This window comes from Camelus bactrianus, chromosome 1 (genome assembly GCF_048773025.1).
Source record: "Camelus bactrianus isolate YW-2024 breed Bactrian camel chromosome 1, ASM4877302v1, whole genome shotgun sequence".
Lineage (NCBI taxonomy): Eukaryota > Metazoa > Chordata > Mammalia > Artiodactyla > Camelidae > Camelus > Camelus bactrianus.
The window spans coordinates 121,221,238-121,246,271 of NC_133539.1; the positions used below are offsets into that span (position 1 = coordinate 121,221,238).

Sequence of the window (25,034 nt, forward strand, 5' to 3'; positions counted from 1 at the left end):
GTGGCTTGATGCTTGGTCACGTAAGGGCTGCCTGATTGAGTTGCTGCTGTGGTTTTGTTTCTTTGGATGCTTTTCCCTCTGCTAGGTAGGGATCAGAAAAACCAATGCTGGGAAGATCTTCTGCTTCTCCTGTGGGGAGGATCTTACTGTATGCTCTTAACCCCCAGGGGGTTGTTCTGTGGTACGTGGGTCAACCGCACAATTGTTGTCTACACCAGTTTACTTAGAATAGGAACGCTGAGGGATGTTTGAATTTCGTAGCTTAGGTATTCTACCCAATGTGTAGCCTAAATCTTTAGCTTAAAAATCATTTTCCATTTATTCTAACCCCAGTGGAAATTCAGAACAGCTTTATTTATTAAATTAATATACTAAAAAGACATGTGAACTATAAGGAATTGGTAAATTGTTAGTTTTAAGTATTAATATTTAACTTTCTTTTTTTCCTGAAAAGGAGCTGTTAAGAGATGGTGGCTTGTAACAAACTTTTTTTTTGTCAATTGAAGACATATAAAAATAAACCAAATGTAGATTCTTGTTGAATTTCCTAATCATGCTCTGATAGTTTACTTTTTTAAGCTTCTGCTGTGATAGAACCCAACTGTTGTTCATACAAAACTGTTGAATTGCTGTTTGTTTTCCCTTTCAGTTTAAAAACCCCCTTATTATGCTGCTTCTGGCGTCTGCAGTCATCAGTGTTTTAATGCATCAGTTTGATGATGCCGTCAGTATCACTGTGGTAAGAAAATGTATATGTATTTTTAAACTGTTAGTTAATCATATAAATTAGGATTGACTTTCATTTTAGAAAATGAATTGAGAAATGCCTGAATGTTTCTTCTGGTTTTTTGGCTAAAATCCAAATTCTGGTTTTAGTTGCAGTGATCTCAGGTAACATTCAAGGGTCTGTGATTGGCATGCCTGAGAGTTATTTACCAATCTGATAATTTCACAGATATGAAATATTTTATAATAATTTTCCATTTAATATTCAGTTTATCTTAATTTACAGTTGAGAATATCTTTTCACTACTTGTGAACTGAAGTCTGAAGTACTTGAAATTAAAAATATTACTTAACAATGCACACTACATTTACTATGTAAGATTTTATTCCTTCCAGCTAGGTTATTCTGGCTTTCAATAAAGATTCCTCATCTTTTTTTCTTTTTTCTTGCCCCCCATTTCATTGTAGTATAAAAATTTGTAGCAAGTACAAGCATTGATTAGAGCAAGTTTGTTATGCTTAAGAACACAGCAGAAATGAATACAGAGCTGTGGTTCTCGAGCTCTTGCTTGTGGACACCAGCAGTCTCTGAGACCCTTTCAGGGAGCATGTGAGAATCACAGATATTTTCATCATGCTAAAACGTTATTTGTATTTTTGATAACAGACATTTGCATCAATGGCGTAAAAGTGATGGAGGCTTGAATCAAAATAATGGCACCAAACTGCCTAGTAGTCGTTGTTTTCTTCCGTTGTTTTTCTTAGCAGTGTTTTTGATAAAACAGGAAAAATTAATTTCATTAAATCTTGATCCTTAAGTACCTTCCTTTTTAATGTTCTGGGGATTAAATGGGAAGTACGCATCAAGGACTCTTGTCTTTTGAAATGTGGTGATTGTCTCAAGGAGCGGCCATGTGGCGAGCTGAACTAGCCTTTTACTTGAAAGAATGACTGATAGACAAACTGTGGTTATTAAAGCCTGGATAACTGGCACATTTTTGTTTGAAAGTGAATGAAATGAGCCTGTCACTACAAGAAAAACAACTGACAGAATTTGTTGCTGATGGTAAAATTCAAGCTTTAAAATGATTAGAATTTTGCCAAAGGTTAATGCATTATTTTATACTGAATAACTTCCCAGTATTTAAGACTTTATTCTAATGAGATCAGCAGTGATTTCAGTGAATCTGTTTTTTTTAATTATCAGGAAATGTATCAACATTTGAAAGATTCGAATAACCAAGTGAAGCAGTCTTTTCTGAATAACCAGAGTGCATGATGATACAAAGTATTCAGTGATAAAAGATCCATTCAAAATGCAGAAGAGATCAATAAATTTTGATATAATGGATTATGAAAAGTTCATTGATATAGTTTTAGATTCTACATTGTGAATTACTTTTAAAGTAGCTAACAGTTGTCTAATTTTGGTGTAGAAGCTGTGAATGATATCCACAGTCATCTGAAAAGGCTTTTTAAAATACTCTTCCCTTTTCCAGTAATATCTGTATGAGGCTGAGTGTTCTTTGTATACTTTAGCCTAATCAACATATTGCAGTAGATGTGAATACAGAAGCAGATATGAGAATCCAGCTTTTTATTAAAGCAGACATTAAAGATGGAAAAATGAAAACCCTGCCACTATTCTCAAAATTTTTTTGCATGAAAAAAATTTTTCCTAAAAAATGTATGCGCTACATCTAATGGGCTTATTATTTATTTAGATGAATTAATAAGTAGAAGTTAAATTGAACAATTGAGAAAGTACTTTGTATGGTAAATATCAGTGACTATAACCCACATAAGCAAAAGCTGGTCCTCAGTTTGCACATAAAGAGGCCCTGAGATCAGAACACTTGAGGAGCTGTTCTCAGGGAGGCAGGCGCCTCCGCGGTCGATGTCTCCCCCACGTGCTGCGAGGCAGAGTTGTGATTCCTTCTCCAGCCGATCTCGGTGCTGAGTGTCTGGTGTCTTGGGGCTGAAGAGAGAAATAACGTGGTTAGTAGTTGTTTCAGAGGCTGCAGTGTCTGATTTAAAAGGTGGTTTCTCTGTCCTGTTTAGGCAATACTCATCGTCGTCACGGTTGCCTTTGTTCAGGTAAGTAGCCTATTTTGCCAACATAAAAGTGATATTTTAGTTCATTGCTTAAAAAATTAAGGTGGCTTATGTTGAAATGTTTGGGAGGATGGTTATAGTGGTCAGAACAATTTATTCTTTGTTTTTGAAATAATTTCAGAAATAACAACTCTCCAGGGAAGTTTGTGGGACTACCTTGACTTTGGTTTGGGTAGTGGCATGAAGGAAATCTAGCTTTTTATTTGATGGTGTTAAAGATAGCTGAAGCAGATGAACACAAAAAGTACAGTGATAGAAATAAAATCCAGCAATAGGTTTTTAAATTTTTTCCAGTTAAAAAATTGGGCCAGGGTTCAAATACCTCACTCCTCCAGGGAAGGGGTGTTATGATCTGGATCAAACTCCCTATTCTGCATAGACGTTGAAACAGTAAATAACATATATGAAAATACATTAAAATTAATGTGAATAATGTAGAGATAATATGTGGATTCTGTTGACAAGTATAGGCATAAATAAAAACATAGGCTTTGTGTCATGTTTAAATATATGATAACTTCTGCAGATGTTAGGGAAATGTTGGCTGGTCCCATTTTATTAGCTAAAAGTTTTAAAACATGATTAATAAGACTAGAAAGATTGTTCTAAAAACAAAAAAGACTAGAAGCATTATTCTAGTTTATGAGGAAAATGTAATATGTCATATGATCCTGGAGTTCATGTTGTTTTGAATCTTAAGACTATATTTGATGTGACCATGGTTATTTTCACATCTATGATGTATTCCTTGGGTGTTTCCTGTCATTATCCAGGCCTCCTATAGTAATCTCTAACTTAGTAAGATACTTGTTTTATAGTAACCCAGTTAGAATCAGATTATCTGCAGCAAGTTTGTGAGTTCCATTAGTATACCATCAGGGATCCTGTTTCTAGGGAACCCTCTTGTTTAGAGCAGATAGAAGTTGCCTTACGGCTGGTGGAGGGGTGAGTTTAGCAGAAGTCATTCCAGGCGGGCATCATTCAACATAGCTGTTCATTTGGTCATGTGGGTGGTACAGCCCACTGGACCAGTAACTGGAGCCTCTCACATCTTTAATGATGCTACAGATGTATGCAGTGGCTTTCTTCAGGGTCCCTCCAGTATTGTCCCTGTGTATAGACCTTAGTAGCTTGTTCTTTTGGTAAATAGCCCTACCCTCAAAAAATTATACAAAGTTGCTATTTTAACATACTCAGTGGAATTTTCCCAAAGACAGTGTGTTGTATAATATACCTTAAATGCAGTGACTGAAACCATCTGGCACATATCTTTATAATAGGTTCATTTGAAGGAAAACTTAAGAATCAAAACATTTATGAAATGCCCAGTTTCAGATTGGTAGGTCTGGCTTCTTATGCAGATGTGAGCCTTTTCCCCAGATACGTTTATGAAACCAACAAAATATTCTATAAACAGCAATTAAAAACACTCTCTAAAAGGATCCTATTTGCTGTCAGTTGAACATACCATAATGACTGGTCAAAAAACTCTCTCAAAAATCTATCAGAAAGTCTTAATTCTTCATCATTATTTATATTTGTGTTTTTACCTGTGTTTTAGGCAGAGAGTGCTTTTCATATTCTTTTACGATTTACGTCTGTCTTTCCCCCTCTTCCTGAGCTCCATGCCTCATCCCATTGTACACCCTTGCAGCCTTAAAAATAGCTAATTGTTCTATTTAGTCACATATTGATGCCACCTTACAATGAATTTAAGATTTAACTTTTAGGTGTTTATTTGAGATGGCTGTGAAGTTTTTGATGGTGTATTGAAGGATCATTTTGATGTAGAGGTATCTTTGTAGTTATAGGGAGTAAGGGCTAAGAAGTCTGAAGAGGGAGGTTCAGCCTTCCTCTCCCTCTTCAGTTTGGGCAGATACTGTCATTTAGTACTAGGATCTAGGATTGGTGAGTGTTTCCTAGCTTTTTACAGAATTTGGGGGGAAAACTTCCAAATTCCTTAATACACTTGGTGTGGTTGGGGGAGGGGTGTCTTATAATTTTTTTTTTAAATTGAAATATACTTGGCATACACTGTTGTTAGTTCTGGGCACACTACACAGTGATTTGATCCTAGCATGAGTTAGGAAATGGTCACTGTGATAAGTCTAGTGACCACCCATCCCCATACAAAGTTATTACAATATTATTGACCATATTCCTTGGCTGTGTATTGCACTGGAGGTCTTGTGATTTTTATATTTACAGATTTACATTATTCTCACATTTGTTCCTCTTGCCTAAGTAAAGACTGATTTAGTTCTAAGTTATTCTTATACAGCTTTGCATTTTCTATTGAAAAAGTTTGTGGTGGGTGTGAAATTTTGGTTAGTACTAGCACTGCGGTCATTTCAAGACACTCCGCGACTTTCACTCCCACTGCTCTCCCTGATCCTTCTCCCCTTTAACCTTAGATCCAAAGATGGGTTGCTTAGTGCAGACATGAGACAGAAGTAGCAGTGATGTTGAGTGCAGCAAGACTACCACGAACATGTGGACCAAATAGTACAGTGAGGCGGAGGGTGTCTCTGGCCCTCAGCCATGATTGTATAGATGGAGGAAGGCTGGAGCGTCAGAGTCAGGGCTCCTGAGCCTCTCCCCCTTTGGGTAATTCAGAGTCCTGGGGAAGGTGTCTGTAAAGTTGGGCCTTGATACCTCACTCCTTGTTGATTGCATGTTCTTTCCCGGAAAACTTAGTCCTTAAACCTGTACAGTTACCAGGGGCTCAAATCCTCAGAGCAAATGTTTGCAGTTAATTGTCTTTGACTTCTTTGGTCGTTAAACACTAAAAGTAAAACTGTCTTAGTTATGAGGCTCAATAGTCTTAACTTTTAATGACTGAAAATTACATACTCTTTGGACATACTAATCACTTTTCTTCATTTTCTTGTAAATAACTTGACCATAGGCTTGCACGTTGAATGTTAAAGTATAAAATTGGGAATACTTAATTATTAAAATTGGTGACTATAATTTAATATTATTTAAGAAGGGACAAGCTTTTATATGTAGGAATATAAGTGCAAGTAAAGGAAAAGATAAAAATCGGGGGAAATTTTAAAATAATGATTGAGGTCAATTTTTAATTAAGTCTAACATGGCAACATGGCAAATGTTCTTAATGGACATACTTGTGTTTCTTTATAAATGTTTTTCTTAATATTCTTTTCTTTTTAATAGGAGTACCGTTCAGAAAAATCTCTTGAAGAACTGAGTAAACTTATGCCACCAGAATGCCATTGGTATGATCTTTGTTTTTGATGTGGATTTCTGCTCTTGAAAGTAGAAATTGGATGTGACTAGTACAGTGTACATTGTGGCCCCAGATTTGTCTCAACATAAACTGTTAATTTGATGTGAAAAATTCACGCTGTATTCAGTGTAGCAAGCTGTACTGTTAACACTTTAACATTAGTTCTAATTTTGAGATTCTTGAGATGTGGATTTATTCAACAGACTTCTTGTGTGCAACTGTGATTCAGAAGGCTTTTATAGTTTTCACATTTTACATTTGAACATTTTCCCAGTGCCTTTTTTTTTAATCATTTGAGCATCTTAATCACCAGGAGCATAAATATAAATCTTTTCTTGTTTTTTTGTATTTAACTTATCTCCCTATAAGTAGTGATAATACAGTATATTTTCCCTCAGGCAAGCCCACTGGAAGGAATTTTTTAAAATAAGTGGCACGACTTTCTTTTTTCAGCTGTGGTTGTTTGTTTCACGTTACAGTGTGCGTGAAGGAAAATTGGAACACACCCTTGCGCGAGACTTGGTTCCAGGTGATACAGTTTGCCTTTCTGTTGGGGACAGAGTTCCTGCTGACTTACGTCTGTTTGAGGTGAGTTTGGCCGCTGTAACAGAATAACACAGAAATGCATTTGTCACCGTCCTGGAGGCTGGGATGTCCAGGGCACCCACAGGGTCACATCCTGGTGGGAACCCTCTTCCAGGTTCACAGCTGGTGTCTTCTCTCTGCACCCTCATGTGGTAGAGGGCTGGAGGACCCTGTGGGGCTGTTTTATGAGAACACTCACCATTCATGAGGGCTCCCCCGTTATGACCTGAGCGCTCCTGAAAGGTCCAACTGCTAATACCATCTCCTTGGGGGTAAGGATCTCAGCACGTGGATTTGGAGTGGCACAGACATTCAGACCATAGCTTTTGGTGATGTTTGTCAGAAGTGAAAGAACTTGGATGTAGATTATAGGACGGGCATTAATTGTTCTACGGATTAACATATAGTTAATTTGAACATTTGGTTTTCTAGTTTAAAAAGTGACATACATAAACATGTTTTTTTTTAACCTTAAAAATATATTTGTCTTTCCCATGAAGTCTTTTGAGGTGTTGGTTTAGTGAATGAGCAGATATTTATGGAGATGAGTGTTAGGCTTTGTGGGAGACGCAGAGATGATGTGGCAGAGTTCTTGCCCTCAGGGAATGGGCTGTTGGTGGACAGAGATCACTCACCGCAAGTACAAAGGGTGGAGTATGAAAATTCGGAGAAGGGCGTGATTACTTGAGGGAGTCAGAGAATGTCTCAGACAACATTGCTTGGTGGGGACAGTCGAAGGGCAGTCCTGGACGGAGACAGAGCAACAGCTGCACCTAGATCACTGTCAGTGCTCTCGTGTGCTGTGCTGAGCTCGGGTGTGTTAAAGGTAGCAAGTGTGGTGGACCCAGAATCGGGGGGCCTTGCATATGAAGCTCCACTTCAGACTTTGTTGATTAGAATTTAGCCTTGAAGTTCACGTGCAACTAGCAAGTGATGTGACCTGTAATCTTGCCACAATGCACAGAATACATCGAAGGGCTGGAAGACAGAGTTAGGCACCCAGTGTAAGAAGCCCTCCCAGCGCATTAGCAGGCTGGTCACCTCCTGTGGGAATTGGTAGGCTGTCACTAACACTTGTGGACCTTCTAGTCTGTGAGCAGTTTGTGCGTCCCAAACCTGAGTGTTCTCATGGTGAGGTTATGGAAAGCCTGGAAAACATTTTGAATTATAATAAGAACAAACTTCATTTAATCTTAAATAAAGGCTTTTCTTCAAGTACTTAAAATTTATCCTTAGAAAGTTATCAGATTGCTTTAATCGTTGAATAGAAATAATTGATAATACAGCAGGTACTGGGAATGTTACTAATTTTACTTTATTACCTTCTTTATCCCCTTAGAAGTTCTTTTTACATCTTTTTTACTCATTTCTTCTCCCTTCTTCCTGTCCTGAATATTTAGTTTACAACAAGCCCTTGGGATTCTTCTTCCCTAGAGATGAGGCAGGCCTGTCACCTGATACACATCATCTTCCCCTCCCCCAAAGAAACCAAGTTTGAGTTCATGAAGTTTTTGTCATCATTTATTCTGGAGTGCTTCACTTCTCATTCAGAAGCAGACCTTGTCAGTGGGATAGAAGAGGATGTTTCCCACTGTTTGAACAACTTGAGCAGTTTGATGACATGGAAACTTCAAAACACCATTTAGCTTGGTAGAGTATTTGGGGGTTTTCATTTAAACAAGGGTTAACTGATCTGAGAATTAATTACCTCAGTTCACATGCAGGTAGGAAAATACCTTGTGAGAGTATGGATTAGTGCATGTTCTGTCCATTTAGCACATGTATATTGAAGACTTGCTGTGAGTTCAGTAAGAGGGATTTTTTTGACCTTTTAAAGCTTGATGCTATAAAAATTAGAAGCATTTGCTTCGTGAAGTGATTTCTTAGTTGTTATTGTTTCGCACTACTTGTTAACTGTTCAGACACTTCATCAGCATGTTCAGTTTGACAGTGCTGTGCTTAGGTGGATCTTGTTCTTGTGAATCCATTTTACTTACAAAGTTGAACATCTTTGATTTTTCTCTATCACTTTTCTGCCCTACTTGTTCCACCTGCTACCTTGTACCACAAGCAGGTTTTTGCAGCAACTTTGACAGTAGATTGAGGCAACTTTCCTAAAAGATTTGAGCCTTTCATGCTGCTTCTAGATTTAAATGTACTGACTGAAGGCATAATAAAGCTGATAAGGTCAATTTTTCTTGACACAGAGGTTAATTAGCTTTTGGAATTCAGTTGACGGAGTGTTGTCTGCTGAATTTGGCTGTGGTGAATGATGGTGCAAGACTGGCTGGTCATTTGGTGTTCCTGCATGAAACAGACTCTTCATTCGGGTATAGACGAAACAGAAAACGCCTCAGTTAGCCTATTACTAATTCCTCACAGATACAGCACGGCTTCTGCAGAATAGTTCTCATCCTGTGGATTTGGCCCAAGGCCAGGGTTGCCACTTTAGCACTGTCATGTTGCAACCCTAGGGTTTCCATAATAATTTCAGTGGCTCAGATTTTGGCTGTAAATCTTGCCTGGGCCTTTAGTGGCGCCTTGTCAGCATGATCAGTGACCTGACTGCTACACAACTTTTATCTGGTATTTTCTCACTGTCAGAAATACCTTAAGTCAATTCAGGCTGCTATAATAAAACACCACAGAATGGGCGGCTTAAACAACAGACATTTATTTCTTACGATTTTAGGGGCTGGGAAGTCCACAGTCAAAGTCTGGCAGAATTCAGGTTTTAGTTAGTACTGTCTTCGTGGCTTGCAGGCTTCTTGCTACATCTTCACATAGTAGAGAGTGATCCCTCGTTCTTCCTCTTAGAAAGGCACTAATCCCTTAAGAGAGCCCTCCCCACCCCCGACCTTATCTATCCCTAATTACCTCCTGAGGCCCCATCTCGAATTATCAACATGTCACATTGGAGATCAGGGCTTCAGCATGAATTTTAGGGAGACACAATTCAGTCCATAGCAGGCTGAGACTGTTATTTGTAAAAGACCTTTTAAAGAAGATCAATGTTGATAACTTAAGGAATTCTGTGTTTTGTTTTCTTGTCTGAGTCAGTTTTCCATAGCCAAGGAATGAACCAGTATGTATTGACAATAACCATACTAGCTTAGGAACCTTAGAATTACTGGTGGAGCCGGGACAGTAAAACTTAGAGGAATTAAGCTGTGGGCATGCTTTCCAGTTTTTTCCTAAAAGTTTTTATTTTAGTTTTTAATAGTATTTGGGAAGAGGCACTTGCCAATTAATTGGTGGTAGCCAGTGGATTGCTTGGACAACAGCTTCAGATGAAGCAGTCTTACAGGCTGTGTATACTTGCATAATAGTGCATTTTGCCTTTTTGGAAACATATTTTCCAGAAAGTTCCAGGTAAAGTCTATATCAACATTTGAACAAAGATTTCTTTGTAAGAGAAAACAATGAAAGAGTCAGGAAAAGAGGATTACTTTTTTCTGTTGAAAATCTTTTACCTCTTTCAGCTAGAATTTTCTACCTAAGCCCTAAGCATTGCCTGAAATGTAGCAAGATTTTCTGTCATTTGGAGTTCTGAATTAGTTCTGTTGACACTTTTTTTTGTGTGGCTCATGTGCTTAGTGTTAACCCATGCCATTCTCTGAAATTGTCTTCAAGATCTGTACCAGGGTACAATTGCCATCTATTTTTTTCTTTCCAAGTCCAACTTTTGATTTGATGATTTTCTAAATGTATCACATTTCTTTTAGAGAACAACCACTGATGTGGTTGAGAACCAGGAAGCCATTTTTAGGATACTAGATTATCAGACCTTTTAAATCTGGGCAACAAGATTGTTTCTACTAGGAGTCAAGGTCTTACTGGGGCCAAGCTAACCCTTTTTACTTCAGGAGTCCATGTACTTGTTACAGGATAGTAGTTTGGCTCAGTGAGTAGTTTTTGTGTCTTTAGGGTTATTCCTTCCTGTCCTTAGTTCCCAGGGCAAGTACAAACCGAAGATAGTGAGTGTGACTGAACAGGCTCAGATCTACTTTGGCTGCCTACCAACTGAAGGAGTCAGAGGTCGTCTCTGAGGGATGCTCATGTAGCCATTATTTCCCTTTTTGTAAGACACACTTCCTTGCACGCTCTTGTTAGTCACCATCAACAGGCAGCTTCCTCGGTGTTGGGTAACTCTGTGGTGGAGGTGTCTTTTCTGTGTCGGAGCATTCTGACTTCCTGAGCTACAAAATATATTTTCCATTTACTCAGTTAAAAACTTGATCATCTGACAAAACTCAGAGTCTGATTTGGTTTGCCGCACTTTTTCAAAATAGATTTTTTTCAAACATTTGCTTGCATATAGGCGTGTGGTGATGTTTTAAATGATAATGAAGCTAATTCAGTCAAAATGTAATCCCTCTCTTTGGAAATCAGTCTGTGTTATGAAGTCATCTTATCCATTTAGTAAATATTTGAATACTGTGTGTAAAATAGTGTACCAGGCTTTAAGGCTAGGAAGTAGAAAATAGTTTTGTGTCCTTTCTGCTGGGAGACACCAACTTGCAGAGTAATTCAAAGAATAAAATGTGTCTTCTTATGAAATGAATTGACCATTAGGCAAGCCACATACTATTTTCAGGCCTTAGTTTTCTTAGTGTCACGTAGAGTTGCCCCAGGGCAGTGTGTCCTAACTTTTAATATGCATAGGAGTCACCTGGGTTCTGTTTTGGCAGGTCAGGTTGGGCTGAGATTCTGCATTCCTAACTAGCTCTTAGTGTATGCCAGAAGTACTGGTACATCCACATATAAAAGTCTTTTTTGAAAACAGCTTTATTGAGATGTAATTCACATTCCAAGCAGTTTACCCATTTAAAATGTACCATTCGGTGGTTTTCAGAGTTGGGCAACCATTACCACAGTCTGACTGTAGAGTGTTCTCATCACTCCCCAAAGAAGCCCCTTACCTTCTAGCATTCACTCTGTTCCTTGCCTGCCCAGAGCCTGGCAGCCACGAATCTGCTTGTTCTGTCCTGTGCATGTGCCTCTTCGGGACATTTCATATAAATACAATTACACTCTGTAGTCTTGTATGTCTGGTCTCTTTCAGTTAACAGGGTTTTCAAGGTTCATCCATGGTGTGGCGCGGATCAGCTCTTGTTACTTTTTATGTCAAGCGATATTCTGTTGTATGACTATCCTCCACAAGTGTGAATCCATTTACCTTTAAAGAATTACTGGTAGAGAAAGACTTTCTTAATGCCATTTTACCATTTGTTTTCTATATGTGTTATATTTGTTATGTTTCTGAATTCCTTCACTCTCCCTTTTTTTGTGTTTGATGCATTTTTAAGTATACTTTGGTTAACTCCTCATTTCCTTTTTTCTATGTTTTTCACTTGTTTTCTTAGTGCTTATGATGGGGATTACAGGTGAGGAAACATTCTAAATTTGTAACAATGTGGTTTGAATTGATGCCACCTTCAAAAGCATACAGAAACTTTGCTCCTATGCACCTACTTTTTCACCACCTTCATGTTGTTGTCACAAAATACATCTTATATACATTGTGTGCCTATTAACATAGACTTGTTAAGTGTTTTCTATATTTTTCTTTTAATTTAAAATAGAGGCGTTACAAACAAAAAACAGTAATGCTGGCATTTATATTTACCTATGGTTACTTTTATTGGAAATTAATTAATTAACTTACTTACATACACAGTATTCTTTGTTGTAAATTCCAGACATCTAATTGAATTTCAGGGAATACTTTCATTGATTATTTTTTTAATTGAAGTAAAATTGGTAGATGATATTATATGTTTCAGGTTTGCATCATTAGAATTTGACATCTGTATACACTGCAAAATGATCATCACTGAATTCTGGTTACCATCTGTCACCATACAGTTGACCCTTTTCACCCATCCCTAAACCCCCATTCTCTCTGATAACCACCTGTCTGTTCTCTGTATCTAGGAGTTCTTTGCTTTGTTTTTTCTTTTACTCCACATATGAATGAAATCATATGCTATTTGTCTTTTTCTGATCTATTTCACTTAATACTCTCAAAGACCATCCGTATTGTCACAAATAGCACAATTTCAATCTTTTTTATGGCTGAGTGCTATTCCATTGTGTGTGTGTGTGTGTGTGTGTGTGTGTGTGTGTAACACATCATCTTTATCCATCATTGGACACTTAAGTTGTCTCCATATCTTGGCTTTGTGAATGATGATTCAGTGAACACATATAGGTGCATATATCTTTTCATACTTGTGTTTTTGTATTCTTTGGATAAATAACCAGAAATGGAATAGCAGGGTCATATGTTAATTCTGTTAATTTCTTGAGGAACCTTCATACAGTTTTCCATAGTGCCTGCACCAGTTTACATGCCCACCAAACTGGGGTTCCCTTTTCCTCACATGCTTGCCAATGCTTGTTATTGATTGTCTTTTTGATAATAGCTATTCTTACAGGTGTAAGGTGGTATCTCATTGAGGTTTTGATTTGCCTTTCCCTAACGATTAATGATGTTAATTTTTTCATGTTCCTATTGGCCATCAGTATATTTTCTTTAGGAAAAAATTTTTTTAAGAAGGTCCTATTAGGATCTTCTGTCCTTTTTTTTTTTTTTTTTTTTTTTATTGGGCTGATTGTTTTGTTTTGTGTTTTTTTTTTTTGTTTTTTTTTTTTTTACTTAAATTCCTTATTTCTTCATATGGCTTTGAGTTACTTTCTACTCTCCTTTCACTTCAGATGGAAGGACTCTCTCAGTATTTCTTATGGGACATTTCTACTGGTGATGAATTCTCTTAGCTTTTGTTTAAATGAGATTGACTTAATTTCTCCTTCATTTTTTCCAAAAGATAGTTTTGCTGGATATAGAATTCTCTTTGCCTTTTCCCCCCAGCACTTCAAATATGTCATTCTACTGGTCCTAGCATGCATGGTTTCTGATAAGAAATGGGTGCTTATCTTAATGAGAATCCATTGTACGTGATGAGTTGCTTTGTTTTTGCTGTTTTCAAGATTGTCTTTGTCTTTTAGCAGTTTGATTATAATGTCTTTCAGTGTAGGTGTATATGAGTTTATTCTAGTTGGAGTGTAATGACCTCCTTTGATGTATAGATTCATGTCTTTCATTAGACTTGGAATGTTTTCATCCATTATTTCCTCAAATATTCTTTCTGCTCATTTCTAGGCTTTTGGGGGGGCTCCCATAATGCTTATGTTGCTATGCTTGATGGTGTTGCATGGGTACCTTAGGCTTTGCTTATTTTCTTTTTCCCTCTACCCTTCAGACTGGTTAATTTCAGTTGTCCTGTCTTTAGGTTTTCTCCCGCCTTGTTCATAGCTGCTTTTGAATCCCTTTAGTGAACTTTTAATTTCCATTATTGTACTTTTCAGTATCAAAATTTCTATTTACTTTTTATAATTTCTTTCTCTGTATTGATATTCTCTTTTTATTCATTATTTGCTTTCATGATCTTTAGTTCTTCATGTTCTCGTTTAGTTTATTGAGCATATTTAAGATAGTTGACTTGAAGTCTTTCTAGTAAGTCCACTGTCACCTTCCTCAGGGTATTATTTTTACAAAGACTGTATTTCTTGTTGTCATTGGAGTTTTTCTGTTCCATTAGCCACAGAGTCAGTCTTACTCATCTTGAGCCAAAAAGAAAGAAAGAAAAAAGACACTCTTCTGGTCTTTTCAGCTTGTCTGTGATCTGGGGCTCTTCTTCAACACTGAGCGAGGCTGCCTACAACTCTGCCTGCACAATCTGCTGGTGCCACACCCACTGATCTGCAAGCCTAGGGCCCTCTCAGTTCTTTTCTAAGCATGTGTCTGGTTCTGGGCATGCATTTTACACTCTGTCTCCCCTGGTGTACGTTGTGGCCCATCTGAGCCTTTATGCCCTCAAGAAATTTCTGCCTCATTCTCTGCCTTTTCAGCTTTTTGGCTGTGTCTGCTGCTTGCCCTGTCCTCTTTCCTTTGCCTGCTAATATATGTCTTTAGTCTCTTGGCAGATGCCTGGAAAGCCACTCTAGCTGGGATCAGGATGTGAAACAAAGGTCAGCCTCTGCACCAGTCCTTTAGGGACCTGCCAGACAGGTCAAAACACACAGCTACAGTATTAAGAACAGGGTCCGTATTAGCCTCCTGACTGCCAGTAAGCTGCACCAGGAACGTGGGCTTCCATCCCCACAGCTGTCGCTGCTTCTCTGGGGAATAGGGGCGGGGAAGAGCAGACGGCAAATAAAAATGCCACAGTGCTTCCTTACTGAAATTTAGCCACCTTTCATTCATTAAGCACTTCCCTAGCTGCTTTACGTTTTTAATTCCAGAGTTCATTCTGTCAGCTTTTGCCAGCTTATGATTGTCTTTGTGGAGGGACCAACTGTTTGAGTGCCCTCCTCCACTGTTTTCTGAGATGCTAGTCCTGAGTTGTGAGTTTTATATTGAGGTCCGTGTATTTTTTGGCAGGTAAATTCGGTAAGTTAATTTATTATATGTTGCTCCCTCTCTTATTGTGAATTATCACTGAAATGTTGCCTTTAAAGTTTCTCAATTATTAAACATATACACACTTGTAAAAAAGAGCAGTTTACAGACACCTTTGGAAATAGAGATTTTAAATTAGCTGTCAAGAAATTGAGTAGAATGTTAGAGAAGTTGTACGGTACATGGCATTTAGAAACATTCATATTCATGAGACACTGATGTGATCACTCGTGTTTGACTTTGCAAGAGATGTGTTTTTCTTTAATAGCATTATCATAGAGCTGAGAAAACCATCTCATACGTAGAGTGACGAGTGTTAGTTCTCTTAGACTGTGTAAGCTTGGGGTCTGCTTAGTGTTTTATTGTCTGACTTTTATAGTTGAAAAGCATTGTGAGCTGAGGAAAGCTATTCATTTTAACATACTGAAGAGAAGAACTTTTTCCCCTCTCATTAAGTCAGTAGAATTTAAAAGGACAATATGGGCGAGTTAGAAGTAAGACCTAATTTGTTTTTACGATTCTCATCTTGAGTTGGTAGGAAAGGACTGTTGGAAAACTAGATCCCCTTTTGAAATGTGGTTCCTTTTAGTAATGTTAGTGAAATATCCTAGAAATCATTGTTAACTGAATACTGGCCTTTAAATTATTGGCAGCTTCATCAAGTTGAATCTGTACTCTTAAGTCAGAAAGTATACAAGCATTTACCATGGGATAGAATTCAGTTTATGTAGTCTTGTCAGTAATTTATAACACTTGGTTGGTTGGGCTTTGATTGTTAATAAGCTGGAGCTCTTGAAGAATTTTTAATTACATTTCCCTTCATTTGAATAATAGTAAGAGGAATCTTAGTTTTTGAGAGTAGAAGAAAGAAATTTTGTTATGATCAGGCAGCTGAAGATGAATATTTTGAAAGATTCATTTCTGGGAAAAGAAATCTAGTTCTGATTTGCTTATAATTCTAGACTAGAGGCGATTAATCTAGCAGCATACAGTATGCCAAGACGTTCTTTAGTTTTAAGGACTCGTTTGTAGCTACCAATTGTATCCTATTAACTGTAATTTTTTTAAGCAGTCACTTTTTGTTTTCAGGAAACCTTTGTGACTTTGGCACTTACCTTCTTTCTGCCTGATATTTATAGGAAAAATCCTGTGAATTTTTTCAACCGTTTTAATTCTGTAGGTGTTGAATATTCAGATTGTGGATTATGTATACATTTTGATTCCTATTTATATTTTGCATTTTGAACTGTGTTGTGTCTTACACCTCTATCATGGTACCTGAGGAAGAATGAGAAAGTGAACCATAGTCAGTTTCCCTATTAACAGCTCTTCTGAAGGTTTTATGTTTAAACTTGGCAGGAAGGCATGGAGCTGGCTGATTCTATGACTTCATTTTATCCTGCCTTTCTCTCTCCCATAGATGTGGTGAATAAATGACTCTAATATCGTGTCAGATGAATTATACTGTGATTTTGTTAAACTGTAATAAATTAGGCTTGCCTGTTTTATTAAATACCATCCTTAATAATGACTTCTCTTCTCTCTCAAAATTGCAAAAACTTGCAGTCATCATTAAGAGAAACCAGAAACTTAAGAGAATATTCTTGTTCAACAGTTGAGATCTATGCTACATTGTATAATTTAGACAGATTTCATTGATGATATATTCTTAATTGTTTTACAAATTTATACTTATATAGGAAAAAAAAGGTCCCAAACACCCCGTTTTCTTCCACATTAGTTTATATACTAAGACAGGACTGATTGCTATTGTGCAAAAAATTATGTACCTCTCTTCTGTAGTAAAACCTGATTTGAACAAAAATTCTCACTCTCTTAAGTGATTATTGTGCTGCTAAGGCTGACACTGAAGAACTAGGTTGCTGACAGAGCCATAAAGCCGTGCTTTTCCCCTTTTTAAAAAGTCAGATATTTTTATATTCCTTGTTTCTGTAGACAACCACCTAATGTTAGTATTTATCCATGTTAAAGATTTTCGTTTAAAGTAAAAAGTCTTTAATGGGAAAACATAAATTTCACCTTTCTCACAGATAGGAGTTCTGTAGACATGTACAAGTTTTTGTTTGCTTTTAAATGTTAGCAGGTCTTTTTTTCTAATTAAGAGCTCAGAAAATTACAAGCATTTCTGATTTTTGTAACAGGCTTTAAAAAGGAGCTTGCTAAATCAAATAAACTTTTTGTTGAATTCTGTAATTCAGAAAAATAGAAGTTAATTTGTCAACGTTTGGGTTTCATCTCCGTAGCTTACTATCTGTATGATGTTGGGTGAGTTGCTTGGCCTTTCAATGTGTCTGTAAAATAAGGATAATAGTACTAGTACTTGCCTCCCTGGAGTTGTTAGTAGATGACTTAGTGTAAGCATGTAGCACAGGGCCTAGCAGATAGTGAGCAATAAAATGTCAACTTACTGTTTTCAGTATTAGTATCTAATTTTCCCCCTTACTTTGGCAATACATGTGTTAGTGTGAAAAATTATACAGTCTTACGAGTAATTTGGGAAGTCAAATAAATATGTTCTTTTAATTTAAAAAAAATCTATTGCCCTTGTGTTTTTTAATCTGTAGTTGTGTTGAAATAACGAGCCCATATTTACCTGGCTTGTTCTTGCACACGTATTTATATAAATGGGAGGCCTTTTAAAGACTGAAGGACTGGTGATCTTTGTTTTAAGGAATATTTTTTATAAACCTGTTTTAGTACTAAAATCCATCATGTTCGCATGGTACTACACTTCCAGAAAATGCTAACATATTTTGGTCTCTCTGGAGTTGGATGATATAATTTATTTTTATTCTGAACATTTGTAAACTTAATGATCTGATGTTGTAAACTTTTGATTGTATTTGCAACGTCATACGTCTGCCTAGCACAGGAACACACCAGGTGTGCTCCTGCCTCCATGGCCTTTGTCTTTCTGCTCCCTTTGCCTGGAATCCTTTCACCCTGATGATGGGCCAGCCTTGGGGCCATCACATCAGTCATGGCCCTGCCAAAGGGTCATCAGCTCTTGAGAGGTGTTCTCTCTCTGTCTAAAATGTCACTCTCCATTCTTACTCGGGTTTTCCCCCACTGTCAGGCATTACATTATATACTCCTGTTTATTTTTTCAGATCACTTTCCCTTTAGAATAATAGCTGAGGGCAGGAAGTTTATTTTGTTTACTGCTGACTCCCACTGTGTGTGGTAGAGTACAGGACTTGGCATAATATAAGCATTCACAAATATTTTTTAAGTGAATGAATTGATGGCGTTGATCAGTTCATAATAGTTTTATTATGTAGATGGGGAGAAAATCCATGAACTCAGTTTTTAATAATTATTTTCCATGAGATTTTTAAGGCATTTATGCTTATAAGAAAATGAACCATTCTAAAAAGATGAGATGCATTCCTTTCCCCGCCAAAACAATTAAAAATAGGACTTAAATTTAGGATACCTTTTAGATAGTATGAACTGTCAGTCAAGAGGCCCAGTTCAGAACTCCAGCCTGCTTTATACTAGCAGTGAGACTGCACAGTCATTTAACTGCTGCTTCATTTTCCCAGCTTGTTTCCTTCATAGGATCTAACCCAGTGCCTGGTGCACAGTTAAGGTCGTTAGTAGATGCTGGTGGGGTGAGTGAGCCCACATACCTGTGAAAGGAGAGGAATCATGAACTAGGTTCTAGTTTCCCTAGTGATCCTTGAACAAGTGATTCTGGAGTAAAACGGATCAGGGACGTTGGGGAAACACTGCTGATTCTCAGACTTGCGTGTGCGTCACAATTACCTGGAGGGCTTGCAAGTGCGGTTTGTTAGGTTTACCTTCCCCACCTCCGTATTTGAGGCAGGCCAGTGAGTTCCTAACGAGCTGTGAGGTGGTAGAGGGCTGGTGGACATCCCGTGCTGAGCAGAGTCACACTGGTGCATTGAAGGTTTTGAGAGGCACTGAGTAGGGCAGGCTGCTTACCTCTTGACATGGTGTTTCTTGAGCTCGCCGGGCCACAGTGCTCCTCCCCCGTGTGTGTGTGTCTGTCAGTGGTATCTGTCACAGCATACACAACACCTGTCAACATCCTTGGACCTGCTCTCTGGGCCATACTTGGAAACAGCCAGGTCACATCTGCAGTGTTTTCCACATATAAAATGACAATTGTTTCTTTCATGCTTGGGTAGGTGAATTCTTCATTGCATTAGGAGTGAATCCCTCAGTATTGAACCCCGTTGCAGAGTTGATCTGCATAGAAACATTTGTATTCATTTTTGATTCTTGCTAACACACATTTGGAATAAGTGTAGGGATGTATAGCAAGAAAAGTTTTATGAACATTGAGCCCAAAATGTTGAAGTAATTTATTTCTCAGTATCTTTTATACCTTTTATTCATATTTCTCTTTCTGTTATGGTTGGTTTAAACCTGCCAAACACATTTTCAAGACAAGAGGTATGGCAAAATTAGTAAATGATACTTCATCATGAGAGTTGAATTTTCTCTAGATTAAGTCTCAGCTAGTGTCTCCTTTTCCCTGGTTGATTTTTAAATTTAGGCTAATCTTGTCTCATGGGTCTCCTTTGTGTGTCAGATTTTGTTGACTTAGCTTCATTTTTAAAGGTGTCTGCACTTATTCCGGTCCACTGTCTTAAAGCAAAGGTGTGATAAGAGATGTACGTAGTTAATAGAAGGGAGGATATTTGTGGGAGAAGTGATGGTTACAGACTCTAGACGTTGAGTGTAGCACAGAGTCCTTGAGCTTGACCCTGATGGAGTGCTTTGTGTTCCCCAAGGCGGTGGATCTTTCCATCGATGAGTCTAGCCTGACGGGGGAGACGACGCCTTGTTCTAAGGTGACAGCTCCTCAGCCGGCTGCAGCCAATGGAGATCTTGCTTCAAGAAGTAACATTGCCTTCATGGGGACACTGGTCAGATGTGGAAAAGCAAAGGTAATTTTCTTTTCTTGTTTTGAAAATATAGCAGTTCCTCTGTTTTCAGCCATTTCTCAGTTCTTTTCTTTTTTTTTTTTTTTTTTTTGCTAATTTTATGTGCATCTTTTAAAAATATATGACAAAGAAATAACAGAGTTGAACCTAATGCTTGGGAGCTATTTGTGAGCCTAAGGAGGAGCTGTGTCTCTGAGGTGTGACACATCCATAGTTCTGCCGTTTTCCAGGTGATGGTCCCTGTAAAGGCATACTCCTCAGTGCTTGTTCTTTTTTTAAGACAGAAACAGTGACTTGTGTATACATTCATTACTGGCTAAATAAAATTTTGATTTAATTTATATGGTGCTGGCTATAATATTCTGACTACATACCATTCACCTACTGATAGATTTCAAATATTTTATTTCCTGGGTCCTAATATTCCACAAATATAAAAGGCATCATTCACAGGGGAAAGGAAAACTGCATTAAATTGAGTATAAGACAGATTCAAATTTCAGAAATATTAATACAGGTTAAAAATGGGCCTCAGATGTGAGTAGTTTAATGAGATGTTTGTTTTCAAGGTTTGTGTCATAGATGCCAATGATCTATAGTAACATCAGAGGTAAGTTTGCTGAGGGAACCTTGGACACGCATGTCAGTCCTCCTGACTGTGGACTCGGCTGTGGAGAAGGGGAATTAAGGGGCTTTGTTTTTTTGATTGAAAGAAGTGATTCCATCTGAATGTAAATGTGTTTTCCTGCTTTTCCCTTTAGGGAATTGTCATTGGAACAGGAGAAAATTCTGAATTTGGGGAGGTTTTTAAAATGATGCAAGCAGAAGAGGTGAGTACTTAGTTTGTTAATAATGTATTAATTTCAGATCTGAAACGCATGCTCCATTGTAAGCAGAGGAAAAGAGAATGTTGGTGGATTATTTTATGTACTATTGAAAGAAATATTTTATTCAGAATATCACTCAGTTGTCTGTCCCTAAAAACATAATTGGAGAGCCTGTAATTGGAAGGGCTTGAATTGACGTCAGTATTCTAAAACATTTTGATATTGTTTATAAGAGGAAAAGGTTTATAGCCAATTATTTATAGGGCTTATTCTTTTTAGAAATTAGCTTTATCATACTGATTTGAAAGATTACCAAATAGTATATTTGTACTTTAGAACGTATCTTCTACCAAAAGTCCCAAATTTACATAATTCCAAGCATCTGGAGAAAAAGATTGCAAAGTGAGGTAACTTAGAAGACGTCCTTGTTTAAGGATATTGAAGATTAGTTCTCCCATTTAAAATGCTTCCTTATATATAAACAGAAGTTGCTCTCTCCCGATGTCATACACTTTGCCATACCTCAAGTCCTGACATCAGGACAAATCAAGTCATCTGGATTTCTCTGCAGCTTGCCGAGGCCCCAGTGTGTGATGCAGTGTGTAAACCAGTCCCGGCCTGGCCAGAGACGGGGGTTAGCAGTCAGGGAGCCCACACCATAGCAGACCTGGGCCACGAGCGTGTCTGTGGCTACAGGAGGGGAGCTGGGCTAAGTGGGGGCAGCTGATGGGCATGAAGTCTTGGAACAGCTCCTGGAGGAGTCCTGGAGTCCTGGAGAAGGGATCTCTCCTCAGACAGAGCTGTAGAGAACATGGTCCTCTTCAAGTGAATGGGCTCTTAAAAGTCTAGCCTCCCAGGCTCCTCAGTGAAGGAGCTACTATTGACCTCAAGGGATGTGTGTGTCCTGGGTGTGTTAGCACCAGCACGTGTATGTCAGGCACTTAGCACAGTCCCTGGCACCTAGTAGAGCTCACTAAGTTTAGGCAATTCTGGTGACACTCTTCTCCAATTTGTCAAGGCACCAAAAACGCCTCTGCAGAAGAGCATGGACCTCTTAGGAAAGCAGCTTTCCTTTTACTCCTTTGGTATAATAGGTAAGAGCAGAGTGGTATGTACCTCTCATGTGCTTACTCAGCTTTCCTTTCTTGAGTGGGAATGGGGGTTAGATGCATGCATTCATTCATTCATTCATTCAGTTACCACTGCTTTTGTTAAATTATAAAACTGACCCCCAGCCGTTGTCCTTTTCTACATCGATAAAGTAGAACTCGGTGTGGTTCCTGTAATCAAAGAGTGTTCCTGTGAGATTAGTGTTTGTCTTTCTAGTCTGCAGCAGAGCGTGGTAGTGGCGTCTCATGACTACTTTTCTTTTTTTCACATGTCCTATCACAGACATCATGTCATGCTCACCTGAAACAAAGGTTCTGTAGCATTTCGTTGTGTGGATATGTGTGCGTGCATACATAAATAAAAACTCTATCTTCTAGACATTTATGTGGGATTTTTAAGTTTATAAAAATTATGTAAGTGACTCTTCAGTGCAGGTATCTTATTATAAACACCTCTTGTTTCCTTAGGATGAATTCCTGAAAGTGAAATTACTGGGTCAAAGAGTATCTATGTGATACTCTAAATACTCTAAAAATTTTGGCATGTTTTTAAAGGCTTTTGTTTCCTATTGCCAAATAATACCCTTCATCAACGAGGTAAAATCGTCCCTCTTCCAGTGCCCTTGCCAGCTTTTTTTGTCATTATCTTAACAGGTGAATAAAAGACTTGTCATTCTTTTACTTTAAAAGTCATTGTTAGAGGCACTGACACTTCGTCATATGTGTGTTAGTCCTTCTTACTTTGTTTTGCAACCTACCAGTCTGTTCCTTTTGTCCCTTCTTCTTTTGTGGCTTCAGTCTTAGGTTGGTCACAGCTCTTTGTATAACCAGGGTATCAGTCCTTTTGTTGTGGTTTTCTCCTGGTTTTTAAATTACTTTTGAGAGCTACGTAATAAACTTGGTAGGGAGGAGGGTGATGTGTGTAATAAAACATTCTCTTCCCTCGGGATTCTGATCACATCCTCCTATTGATAAAATCTACAGTTAGGTTTCTGTCTTTGTTCTATTCGTAAAGGCTCTCCCAACCCCAATTTGGGAAGATGTTTTTATTTAAACATTACTGCTTTAGTTTTTTATTTTTGACACTTAATTTTACTATTTTATTTAGAATTTATTTTAGTACAAGGCTTAAGATAGAGTTAATTAGCTTTTTACTCAAAAGTTAATTATCCCAGTATCACCAGTTCTATGGTCTATTCTTTATTTACTGAGTTGAAATGACGTCTTTATCATAAATTAAACACTTCCAGCAATTTGGGGATCTTTCCTCTTTTTCTTTAATTCTTTGTGATATTATTTTAATTTTCCTTACCAGCTTTTAAAATTATAATGCAATTTTAAATCAATATTTCTGTTGTAAGTTCAGTGAAATAATTCCTAAAGTATTAATCCTGTCGATCCATTTCTTGTTATTATAAAGTAGATAGAGACTGTGAAGGAATTTTGTCCCCTTTAAGTGGTGTGCATTCTCATGCTCTCTTCATTTGATTATTGCTATTTGTGTTTTAGAATGTATAGTGAATTTGATAAATTGAAGGGCATTTAGCCAATTAAATCTTTCCAGTTTGTATTAACACTGTACCATGAAACCATCTCAAATTTACTGATAAAAAATTTTCAACTTTATGATTAGCTGGTTTTAATACAATGCATTGGGCATAATTTTTCTTGTTAAGATAGTATATGAAATAAATCAAGGATCAGCAGACTTTTTGGTAAAGCACCAGAGAGTAAATATGTTAGCCTTTGTCCGCACAGTCCCTATTGGAAATACTCAATCTGCCAGCAGCCATAGACAGTGTATGGACACATGGGTGTGGCAGGGCTCCGGCAGACTGTTCACAGAAATGCGTTGGAGGCCCAGGGGACTCGTTTGCTTGGCCCTGGTGTAACTCATGGGACATAATTTCTTTCCTCAGAATAGTGTTTGGGATGGGGACTAAGAGGGTCACACTGGGTCATTATTTTGTAGTTGTAGAAAGATGAGCAGAAAACTTGATCTGAATATCCATATTGATCTGGAATACAGTCTTGAAGGTGCTTTGTTTTCTGAAACACTGATGCTTCTGAGTTTTTCCTCAGGAAACCCGTGGTGCATCTCTTGGCCTCTTCTTTTCAAAGATAAAGATTAAAGCCAAGAGTATAGAGTCAGTTGTCTGGTTATGTTAACTGGTTTTTAGCACTTAGATGCCATGTAAGTAGTGATTTTTTTAAAGTTAATTGCAGTTTTAGTTGTCTAGGACAGCAATTCCATCCTGTGAGCCAAGTCTTAAGTACTCCTTCGTTCGCCGAACAGATGTAACATGGAAATGCCTGGACATTGAGTTAGGAGAAGTTAAGTTCCAGGGTGTATTTTTGCAAACCTGATAGTTAATAGAAGACCTATATGTCTGGGCCACCTCCTTTTTTTTTTTTTTACCCATTGTATAAGAGTACTGGTAATCATTTCTTATACTGGGAACTCAGATTTTATTACTTTAAGGGATGGGTGGCAGCAGTGGCAACAAGAGGTAAAACTACATGTGTGTGCATGGATGCAAACACAGCTTTAACCTTAAGCAATATTAGCTTTAATCTCCTCTGCTTAATGGGCTTTTGTAAAATCTTATAATCGTGACCTGATACACTTTTCCCTTTTTATCAGGGGCTCTTGCTCCCCTCAGCTTGTTGTGTGCTCCCTTTCGTGCCTGGATGATTTTATATAAAAGGGAGAAACAACTGTGTGGTTCTGTTACAGGTATCATCATGTTGGTTGGCTGGTTACTAGGAAAAGATATCCTGGAAATGTTTACTATCAGTGTAAGGTAAGTTCTTGTGGTTTGTTCATAAATTGAAGTCTCTTTTGCCTCTCTTATTTCTTTGATAGGCGTAGCTTATGTTCCTTTATGGGGGAGTATATTCTCTCCTTAAGTAGTTCAGAATTTGTGTATTGAAATGAACGCTAGGAAAATGAAAACCTTCACATATACACTGGAGGAAACCCCCCCCCCCACTGCATGTCTGGTGTAATCAACCCAG

General features: G+C 37.8%; 1 protein-coding gene across 6 annotated transcripts in view; it reads left to right on the forward strand.

The window, feature by feature from the left end:
• ATP2C1 (ATPase secretory pathway Ca2+ transporting 1) overlaps nucleotides 1–25,034 on the forward strand; it is a 123,827-nt gene that overhangs the window by 56,352 nt on the left and 42,441 nt on the right. For all 6 annotated transcript variants that reach the window (XR_012509642.1, XM_074372227.1, XM_074372224.1 and 3 more), the window contains 8 exons: nucleotides 650–739; nucleotides 2,788–2,823; nucleotides 6,022–6,083; nucleotides 6,574–6,682; nucleotides 19,928–20,083; nucleotides 20,842–20,910; nucleotides 21,926–22,001; nucleotides 24,754–24,820. Coding sequence is in view for 5 of the 6 variants with exons in the window: in XM_074372227.1 (XP_074228328.1) it covers nucleotides 650–739; nucleotides 2,788–2,823; nucleotides 6,022–6,083; nucleotides 6,574–6,682; nucleotides 19,928–20,083; nucleotides 20,842–20,910; nucleotides 21,926–22,001; nucleotides 24,754–24,820 (665 nt within the window). In the remaining variant the exon portion in view is untranslated. The remainder of the gene's footprint in view (nucleotides 1–649; nucleotides 740–2,787; nucleotides 2,824–6,021; nucleotides 6,084–6,573; nucleotides 6,683–19,927; nucleotides 20,084–20,841; nucleotides 20,911–21,925; nucleotides 22,002–24,753; nucleotides 24,821–25,034) is intronic.